The sequence below is a fragment of the Raphanus sativus genome, chromosome 6 (assembly GCF_000801105.2).
Source record: "Raphanus sativus cultivar WK10039 chromosome 6, ASM80110v3, whole genome shotgun sequence".
NCBI lineage: Eukaryota > Viridiplantae > Streptophyta > Magnoliopsida > Brassicales > Brassicaceae > Raphanus > Raphanus sativus.
This window is the reverse complement of record NC_079516.1, coordinates 18379234-18389370: the sequence shown is the minus strand read 5'-3', so window position 1 is coordinate 18389370 and position 10137 is coordinate 18379234. Positions and strand designations below refer to the sequence as shown.

Below are 10137 nucleotides of genomic sequence, written 5' to 3'. Positions count from 1 at the left end.
CTCTTTGACCGGAGAGCGTCGTTGGAGCCTATTCCGAAATCTCTTCCAGAGCCAGCAAAGTCGTCTTCTTCTATCCCATCGCTTTCTTCACCAGAAAATACCCTCGATCCTTCTGAATCAAAGCCGTACACACCACCAAATCGCAGTAGGAAACCGGAATCCAACCAAAGCCACCGTCAACACCATAAAGATCGCGCGACGCAAAAACAGAGAGCCGACCATTCACCAACATCGGAAAGGTGCAACGCCGGAAACTTAGCCGACTGTCCACCATGCAGTAGATGCGACGCCGGAAACTGTAAGAAAAAAAGGCTGGCTATGAAAGAACTGACGACACCTCCTCATCCCGTAGCCTAAGAAAACGAGAGCAAAAAGGACCCAAGAGTCCCTTCCCCTCTAAAAACCGCAAACTTAACAAAGAAAAGAAAATTAAAGGGAGCCGGACCGACGGTGGCAGTGGCCAACCCGCCGGCCGGAAACGAAGAGCCACGGTGAGGTTTTAGTGAGAGGTCAGAGAGTTGTTATCTTTCTTTTATTGTTTGTTGGTTTAACCAATGAAATAAATAAATTTTATTTTATTTCCAATAAACATCTTAATCCGTTTTAATTTTTATTTGACCGCACTAAATTTTGCATACTAGTATGATTTTCAAAAGTTAACAAAAAAGGAATAAACAAGAGAGAGAGAATAGAATTGTTCCTCCAATTTTTTATATTTTTTTAACTCGGAGGCTCTGAGAAACCAAAGCTTCACTCTGATTCGCAAAGCGAATCCAAGAGCACGGCATAGATAAACCCGAAGAACAGAAACAAAGCTCAGAGTCTTTCTTGTAAATTTTGATTATTTATTCTCTCTCACTTCAATCCAATCTCGTAAGTTTCTTTCTACCATTACCAATTCTTTGTTGGTGTTTATCTGTTAATTACCAAACCAAACATAATCTCAAAAGAACAATTGTTTTTAATCTCTTCTCGAGCAGCAGATGGAACGATGAACAGATCAGGATCGAAGAAGGTTTCGCTGTTTTGAGTTTCCGGGTTTGATTCTTTCTCCTCTTTTAGTGAAATTGAGTTGGAATCTGGAGATCTAGATCTCGAAAGCTGCAAACTTTCCGTGTTCTTGATTAGGGTATTAGCCGAATCTCAAATCTGAATCCATTTCTTGTCATTTAGATTCCAAAGTCGAAGACTTTATAATCTGAGATTCCGAAGTAGAGACATGTTGGAAGAAGAACGATCACCAGATTCGTGTTTGAGTTCAAGGGTCTTCTCCGAATCAACCTGGTCCATGTTTCCACAGGATGGCAATGGCAATGGCAAAAGAGGTTTGGAGGAGGTTGTTGTTGGTGAGATCAGAGTCAGACCCACCAAGTCACTTAAGCTAATGGGGTTTTCGATTCAGTACGATAGCGATTCTTCTGACTACTCAGTAACGAGCCAGGAGCAGCAAGAACAACAGTCTGATGATTCTAACAACAACAACAACAACGGTGGTGATTCACTTTCTCTTTTCAACGAGATTGGTCGTGACAACATCATCGACTGTCTGATCCGCTGCTCGCGGTCTGACTACGGCTCCATCGCTTCTTTGAATAGGAACTTTCGTTCTCTGGTGAAGAGCGGAGATGTTTATAGAGTGAGGAGACAGAGCGGGTTTGTGGAGCATTGGGTTTACTTCTCTTGCCAGCCCTTGGAATGGGTTGCGTTCGACCCCGTGGCTAGGAGGTGGATGCAGTTGCCGACGATGCCTTCCAGCGTCACCTTCATGGGTGCAGATAAAGAGTCTTTAGCCGTTGGGACCGATCTTCTCGTCTTGGGGCAAGCGGGTTTCTCTTCTTATGTTATATACAGATACAGCCTTTTAACTAACTCTTGGTCTTCTGGTATGGAGATGAACGCTCCGAGGTGCTTGTTCGGTTCCGCGAGCCTCGGAGAGATCGCTATTTTTGCCGGCGGGATTGATTCTCAGAGGAAGATTCTCGACTTCGCTGAGATGTTTAACTCCGAGCTTCAGACCTGGACGACTCTTCCGAGGATGAACAAGCCGAGGAAGATGTGTTCAGGTGTTTTCATGGACGGGAAGTTTTATGTGATCGGTGGGATAGGTGGGGATGAGTCCAAGCTCTTGACTTGCGGTGAAGAGTATGACTTGGAGACCAAGAAATGGACTCACATCCCTGACTTGTCGCCTCCGAGGAGCCGTGCTGATATGTCGTCAGCGAACGACGCGCCTCCTCTTGTTGCTGTTGTGAATAACCAACTGTATGCTGCTGATCACGCGGATATGGAAGTGAGGAAGTATGATAAGGAGAAGAAGAGATGGTTGACCGTTGGGAGGTTGCCTGAGAGAGCTGGCTCGGTTAATGGATGGGGGCTTGCTTTTAGAGCTTGTGGGGAGAGGTTGATCGTTATAGGTGGGCCGAGGAACTCGGGAGGTGGGTTTATAGAGCTGAACTCTTGGATACCTAGCGACGGTGGTGGTCCACCACAGTGGACGTTGCTTGATAGGAAACATTCTCCTAACTTTGTGTACAATTGCGCAGTGATGGGTTGCTGAAAGCAGCACACATTCTATAATACTACTCTCCACTGAAGGTTCCAAGCTCCAACCTTTTATGCTGCTGCTTATTCTTGTTTCCATATTTTTGTTTTTTCTTAACAATTTTTTTTTCAATTTGAATACAACTATCTCTGTGTTGTTAGAACAAGTTTCAAAGAAGGAAAGAAAAGAAAAAAACTGAAACAGGTTACAATAAGTTGGTTGAAAAGGTTGAAGCTTTTTTAGAGGTTGTCATATGTGGTTAACATTGTTGTATGTGTTTTAATCTATTGTTCTTTTTTTATAATAATCTACTTTTGAATCTTGTTATGTTTGTAACCATATTGGTCTTTGTTCATATATTTGTTTTTGCTTTTGAGTTCTTTGTTTCTGTTTTGCTTTAGTTGTTTTTGTCATTTTTATGATGACAAAAGAAAGAGTCACTTTGTTTTGTTTTGTTTTGTTGGGGGGTTAAGGAAGGGCAAGTGTTTAAGTCTTGATGGATGTGTCCTTTAAGATATTTCAACCTGTTGCTTGCAAGTTGCAGTTTTGTGAAGAATGTTTTTGGACTCTTCGTTTAGGTCATGTAGCTTTTAGGCTGTTTAGATTGTCATGTTTTGGTGTAGAAATAAACAGTGCGACGAATCTTAATTTTTTGTTTTATCGTTTTCAACACACGTCATCAGACTTGAACCGAGATTATGATACCACACGATACAACCTTCTAGCCAGATAGAAATACTAACAATCATATACGGATACTGAAAAGTTACAGTAGTGTACAATTTGCATTTCTCTCACTCTTTGGGTAAGATTCAGTGAAGACTCCTTTCTCAACTCGCACCTCTATAATTTTCCTGTTCAGAAATAGAAAAATAGATTTCGCACCTCTACTATTTTTTCCTTTAAATTCTTCGAAGTTGGTTTCATGTTTTGTTAATTTTTAATTCCATTTTTTAAAAAATTATTAATGCAAGTTAGTAAACTGCAAGAACACACACACACACACAAAAGTTAACCAACTTTTCAATTCGCTTAAATTAGTATACACCAAGAACGAGACAAAGCTTAGACAAAAGTTGTCTCAATTTATCTTCCAAATCGAAAATCCAAACTTAACAAGCACAAAGCTATTTTTTTTTTTTTGTAAAGCAAGCTAATCTTACATGTAGATTTTAAATGTAGCCTTCTATATTACAGGGGACCTAACTTAATCTCGGTCCCATGTACTACTAATCTTTCAAGGAAAGCCCATTTATTATATTGGCCCATCTTCTAAATCTCGCAAGGGTTTAAGCTTCTTCTCGCAACGCGACTGGACTCCTTCGTTTTCTAATTCGTATCTCATTTTCATGGACTGGAGAAGATGAATTCTCTTCACCGCATCGTAGGATCGATCGCCAGAACAACGATCGCACGCCCAATCTCTTCTAGGGTTCCGCACACCCTCCTCCCCTCGATTCTCGCCGATTCCTTCTCCACGAAGCCCCGAAACGACGACGACAAATGGAACGACGCGTGGGAATCGGCTTGGCTCCCGGACGATCTCACCGACAAGACGAGGGCGCCGTGGGAGACGGACGTGAACTTCCCTTCCGCGGAGGGAGAGGTGGAAGATGTGGAGGGGAAGGCGTTCGTGGAGGATATGAAGGAGCACTGGGACGAGAGGAGAGGGAAGAGCGGGAAGGAGAAGGAGAAGGAGAAGGAGAAAGAGAGGAGAGAGGAGGGAGAGTCGCTGTATAGCGTGGAGACGATGAAGAAGGATTACAGGTTGAAGAAGCAGAGAGTTCACGCGTCTCTGTGGGTTAAGGAGATTGAGAAGATGGAGGAAGCTAAGTTGGGTGATGATTCTGGTGGAGCTGATGATATCGATCGCCTTCTTGATAGCTGCTCTGAGTATGGATTCGATATTTTGAGCCCTAATGGTTTCTCTTATTTAGATATGATTTGATTGAGATTCAAAGATACAGAGATTGCTATCTGAGGATTGGAGTCGTGGTGATTTAGGTTTAGCTAAAGCCTTTAACGAGATTTGTGATTTGCTTGTGCACACTGTGAAGCATGTCCATCTAGTAGTATAACAGAGATTGGAATGAGGATTTGAATCCTGGTGGTTTAGGTTTAGCTAATAGCCCTGAACAAGATTGTGACTTGCTTTGTGCACAGTGTGAACTTGTGAAGCGTGTTCATTTAGTATAACTTAGATTTGCTTCAAGGAATCGAGTCCTGGTATTTTAGGTTTAGGTAAAGCTCTGTATGTTTGAATCTCAAAACAAAGCATGGTGTTGTTTCATGAATTAGCTAAATCACAGACTTAGTAAGTGCAGTGAAGAAGATAACGCAATACTATGATCTGTTATCTTGCATCATCTTCACTTACATAGACTGCTGTAAGGATTCGAGTCCTGGGGATTAAGGTTTAGCTCTGGACAAGATTTTGATTTGCTTGTGCACAAAATGGGAAGCATGTTTACCTGTAATACAGAGATTGCTCTGAGGAATAGAGCCCTGGTTAGGTTTAGCTAAAGCTCTGAAACAAGGTTGGGATTGCCTGTTCACATTGTGAAGCATGTTTATCTAGCATACATAGATTTCTTGGTCTTTGAAACACCAAAAAATCTTTGAACAAGATTGTGATTTGCTTGTGCACAATGTGAAGAGCATGGTCATCTCGTGCCATTGAGTTTAACCAAAAGAAACATTCTAGTGATTGTTATGTACATTTCTTGGTGTTTCAAATATCTTCTTCACATGCTTGTTATGTCTTTGAAGATGAGTGTGCTTCTTGGTGATGTTTTGATCTTTGAAAAATACTCAGGATTTTCGACTCGGTAGACCATGATTTCGACAAATTGGAAGTCTCGAGTGGGTCTGAATTGAAAAACAAGCCGGATGGTTGGGAATCAACAACAAAGGAACAAGATGGAAATCTCTGGCAAATGTCACAAAGAGAGGAAGACATTCTTCTCCAAGAATTCGATCGCCGCATCTCCTTCTGCAAATTTCAGGTACCAATTCCATGTTAATGGATATATACTTATCTTTGATGATACAAAGCTCAACACTTGAAAATTTTGATTGATGTGCGCAGATTGCTAGTTTTATAAAGCAACACATATTCAGCAGGAGGAGACCGATTGATGGGTGGAGATATATGATCGAAGTGATTGGTCCAAATGCTAGAAAAGGCAAAGGTAGTGTTTCTAGGCTCCCTGCTTTGTCCGATGTTTCCACTCAACCCTTTAAAGAAGAAAGTGCCAGTCTTAGTACCTTCAAGCGTCGGTCCAACAGAGATTTGTGAGGCTTGAGAGGATGAGTTCATGACAAAAATGGTTCTATAACTGTGAGATTGTTTAAAAGGATCTACAGATTATGTCACGTTAAAGACAATATACTCTCTAGATTCTTAGTTTACAGATATGAATTTAAGTTATGAACTCAAGAGTAAGTTTTATGTGTATGATCTATTTTTTTTTTTTTTTGAACATCTGAAAATGTATGAGCTTATAAGTAATCTGACGATGGTTTGGCCGCGGCGTAGGAACGGACAAGGCTGTTAAAAGAGAAAAAAAGTTTTGAGTAAATAATTGGAGATGCGGGCTATCGATCCCCGTACCTCTCGCATGCTAAGCGAGCGCTCTACCATCTGAGCTACATCCCCTTTTGACTTTTAAGGTAACAGATACCAATCAATAACTGGATGGATCCTTGTGCCGCTCCGCAAGCGCTCTACCATCTAACCTGTTTTATATTTATTTCATTTTAATACAAGAATAACATCTTTAAAAAGACTATAATAAGCTCATTTAGACCCGTACAAAATATTATATTTGATTCGATTTATCTAAGTTCCTAAAATTGTTTACATTAATGCACCTTAAAAGGAATGAAACTGATAAAATAGTCAACAAACAAATCATGTTTTAATCTCAAACACAGCCAAAAGGCAAAAAAAAAAAAGAACTTACAACGGCTAACTTATGGTTTTGTATATTTCTGAGTTGTTTTCAATCTAAGGGGCGATGCAAGCCTGATCTCTAATTTCTAAAGTTCATTCCTTTGGAAAGGAGACAAAATGAGGTTAAAAAAGTAGACAAAAATATTGGTACTTTTAATAGTTTTATGAACACAACACATATGTAGAAAAACTATCTTTTTACTTAAAAGCAATCAAGCAGGAGGCGAAGGAGGTGATGACTCTACGCGATGGTGGAATAGTTTAGTCAATGCTCGACGCTCACAATCCTGAAAATGAAAACCAAAGTTCAACAATCTCTTCAACCTTTACTTTGCTTCATGAAATGAAAACAGATGATCAAATCTCTCTATTTATGTTGTTACCTTGAACATGTTCAGGCGTAATGGTCTATCAGGATTGAGTCTCTGAAGCTTAAGGTACGTGTACGCAAAACTCAACTGATCTCGTGACGTAAACCGATCGACTTCATTGAACCAAAGACACGAGAAGAGGTTTGACATTGGCGTATGAGCCCTTACAATAAAAGAACCTTCAGGTACATCTAAAAACAAAACACACACACAAAAAGGGTTTAAAACGTGATTGGTAAGAAAGAGAAGCGAATTGATTGAATACTCACAGCTCGGAAGAGGAGAGTTAGGATCCGAAGGGTTAAACTTCTTGAGTCCATCTGATCTGTAGAACATAAACTGCTCATCAATAGCTGTATGGTTGTACTTGTTGAGCCGTTTGTTCTGTAACACCTCATCCCAAACACAGTGCCGGTCGTAATGGTTAGAGATGGCAAACTCTGACTTTGTTCTCCACAAGAAGAAGTCAATGATCAGGATAGGATCTGTGGTGAGTCTCATCTTACTGTCTATCCAAATCGAATACCTGAAAAGAAAAACAAAAGGGAATGGTAAATGAAGATTGGATCACTGATTCAATCCTTCTCAGTAGCTTTTGAGCACTAACCTCACCTAGAAGAAGGGAAAAGGCGGTGAGACAGAAACTTGGGAACTTTCCCTGTCTTCCTCATGTCAGTGTAAGGCAAATTGCTAACTACCACAAGTTTCCACAGACCAACAAAGCCTTGCTTGTCCGGAACATGACCTTCGCTAGCTAGTTTTGACAGTGTTTGCTCGTCAACGAACATCACAAAACAAACGTTTCGCTTCGAGAACTCACTGATCTGAAGAAGAAACAAAAATGAGAGCTAGTCTTTTAAGCAAAAGATAAGAGTAAACAAAAGTTGAGAGAAACCTTTTTGGTAGCAGGTCTTCTTAGAAAATCAGAGCTTCCGAAAATGCAAGAAGACACAGAGACAACACAGTTCTTCATGTAAGCTCTGTCCTTCTCGCTCAGATCAAATCCACTACTGCCTTGATGATGAAGTCCATTACTTCCTTTGACGAAACCACAGTGAATTGTCTGGTTTATGGCAGAGTAAGACCTCTCTCTTTCCTTGAGTGTTTGGTGTCCTCCAAATCTAGGTTTATCATATGTCTCTGTCTCTAGAAAGCCTAAAGAAAAGGGCTTGGAGTCTAGATACTCGTGAGGCTCAAGTATGTGATTAACAGATTCAGCAAGTGGAACTTCACAAGGCAAATCTGCAAAAAAACATATTTAGACAAATTTAGCTTTTAGTTTCAAGAAACAAAAAATAGAGAATCAAAAAAAGATGTATATACGTTTGTTTCTCTTCTTGCTTCCTGGTGGTTTTTGGATGTGGGATGAGTTTAATCCTATACCAAGCTCCGTTGACGTGAAGAGATGAGTTTTCAAGTGATCTAACATTTGATCAAAAAGTCCAGTTTTAACACAAATAGCTTTAGCACAAAATCCACAAGACGAGAAAAAAAGAGTTTGCTTACTGTTGCTTCTCTGAGAGTGTGGTAACAACTCAGAACCTAACACCAAATCCCAAATCAAGAAATTAAAAGAGTGTTTAATTAATTAATGAAATATTCTGTTCTCTTAGGTTTAAAGCTTTACCATGAAAGAGAAGTTTATGGCCAGAGAAGAGGCAAGAGAAGAAGAAAAGGGAGACGAAGAAGAAGAACAAGTGTGAGAGCTTCAACTTCCCTATCCTACCAAACTTCTTTCCTCTTCTAAGAAGTATAAACGAATTATCATTCTGACCAGAAGGGTTGTTCTGGTAAGAAGAAGAAGAAGCAACCGTGCTTCTTCTCTCCGGTAACATTATCACCAACACCACCAACACCTGAAGAAGATTCATACCAAATCAAGAATTTAAACATTCTAAATTAACAAACCAAATTCATTCCTAAAAACATGTGATTTCGCCGTTTGTGATTACTCAGACAAGAACAAGAATCTCACAGAACACAATGAGGCATAAATTTTCAGACAAGATCCAAGATTCAGATTTGTAAGAATCTCTATGGCACAAATCCTCGAGAAGCAAAGAACCGGAGCAAAGACCAGATTCGTAAGGGAGAAGAGGAAAAATTATTTACCTTGATTCGAAGATCTCTCTAGCTCACCGCCATGGAGAGGGTATTAATTGTTTTTTCTTTTATTGCAGTTAATCAGTTAATGTCCAATAAATAGATTAATTAACTCATTAAATTAAATTAATAATATCTCCGAAGATGTCTTCTTATTTGTCCCACATCGGTAGAGGATGAGTAGTTGCTTCTCAGAGCGTGTGTATATAAGAGAAGCTTGGCGGACCGAACAATTCATACCTTTCTCGGCCTTTTGGCTAAGATCAAGTGTAGTATCTGTTCTTATCAGTTTAATATCTGATATGTGGGCCATCGGTCCACACGATATTAACTTTATATTTTGAGGGAGAAAGCCCGTTAAGATAGCTTGCTATCTGGGCTTTCACGAGTCGCCCATGCGTTGCACTACTGCACGGGCCTGGCTTATCCCACCAAATCTCCAGTTTAATTTTTTGGTCCCTCAACATTTGTTATTTTAAACGTTGTCCTGATAATCAGATTTACGTTTTTCACATGTAGGAAATTGATCCTTCGAAATGGGCTAATTGGTAATATCATCTCATAGTGTTGAAGTTGGGCCTAAACGATGTTTAGCTTACTGGGCCTCTTTTTGGCTGAGATTATTATCTATTTTTATCAGTTCAATATCTGGGATCAATTTAAGAGTCTTCTATGCCTTGCACTTAAATTTTGAAAGTCAACCTTTCCTCTGATCATTAATTTAATCAAAATCTTAATTATCAAACTTCTTCTTAGACTCAATACAAAAACTGTAATCAAAATATTGACCGAGAGATGCCTTTATATCACCGATGTTTGTTCCGTGTCTAAAATCTAAATAGTCACAAATGTCGTTACTTTTAGCTTGGATTAGTCTAATTACTCTAAAGAAATGCACAAGTAACTCCCAAAACTAAAATAATCCTTTAGAGAAACATCCACAATATCATATTCCAGATTAAACCGATTAGTCAACGTTGCCATATCCAAATCATCGTATGTGTTGTTCATCCTTTAGTTCTTACAAGCATATATATGCACAAACCAACGAATCTACTCATGTAATTACATAGACTAGTACAGTTAGATAACGAGATACAAGTATTGTCAATCACACTAGTTAGCGAATACACAAGACTCTTCTCTCTTCATATAGATAACACACG

The 10137-nt window shown here is 39.6% G+C and overlaps 3 protein-coding genes and 1 non-coding gene across 8 annotated transcripts; 3 read left to right on the top strand and 1 right to left on the bottom strand.

Annotated features, from left to right (window-relative positions):
• The first annotated feature begins 661 nt into the window (after nt 1-661).
• Nucleotides 662-2865, top strand: LOC108833460 (F-box/kelch-repeat protein SKIP11). 4 transcript variants are annotated; one of them, XM_018606879.2, is made up of 3 exons: nt 662-873; nt 984-1038; nt 1174-2865. In XM_018606879.2, exon 3 carries the CDS (start codon nt 1220-1222, stop codon nt 2555-2557), a length of 1338 nt encoding a protein of 445 aa, XP_018462381.1. In that variant the 5' UTR covers nt 662-873; nt 984-1038; nt 1174-1219; the 3' UTR covers nt 2558-2865. The 4 variants fall into 4 exon arrangements, with proteins under 4 accessions (XP_018462381.1, XP_018462380.1, XP_056845172.1 ...); XM_018606878.2 differs by having other exon boundaries at nt 981-1038; XM_056989192.1 differs by having other exon boundaries at nt 984-2865.
• A 982-nt stretch (nt 2866-3847) lies between these two features.
• LOC108807222 (protein GAMETE CELL DEFECTIVE 1, mitochondrial) lies at nt 3848-6072 on the top strand. The gene is made up of 3 exons (XM_018579479.2): nt 3848-4435; nt 5358-5547; nt 5631-6072. The coding sequence occupies exons 1-3, from the start codon at nt 3906-3908 to the stop codon at nt 5838-5840; spliced, it is 930 nt and encodes a 309-aa protein (XP_018434981.1). The 5' UTR covers nt 3848-3905; the 3' UTR covers nt 5841-6072.
• A 338-nt stretch (nt 6073-6410) lies between these two features.
• LOC108806465 (probable hexosyltransferase MUCI70) lies at nt 6411-9135 on the bottom strand. Of its 2 annotated transcripts, none has more exons than XM_018578592.2 (9): nt 8981-9135; nt 8496-8724; nt 8375-8410; nt 8192-8290; nt 7764-8110; nt 7481-7692; nt 7138-7394; nt 6881-7059; nt 6411-6784 (listed from the first exon to the last, which is right to left on the bottom strand). In XM_018578592.2, exons 2-9 carry the CDS (start codon nt 8701-8703, stop codon nt 6710-6712), a joined length of 1413 nt encoding a protein of 470 aa, XP_018434094.2. In that variant the 5' UTR covers nt 8704-8724; nt 8981-9135; the 3' UTR covers nt 6411-6709. The 2 variants fall into 2 exon arrangements, with proteins under 2 accessions (XP_018434094.2, XP_018434095.2); XM_018578593.2 differs by lacking the exon at nt 8981-9135 and adding an exon at nt 8844-8972.
• Nucleotides 9136-9207: 72 nt separating this feature from the next.
• LOC130497357 (U2 spliceosomal RNA) lies at nt 9208-9403 on the top strand. Its single transcript, XR_008936350.1, has one exon. It is a non-coding gene; the product is annotated as a U2 spliceosomal RNA (small nuclear RNA).
• Nucleotides 9404-10137: the final 734 nt, after the last annotated feature.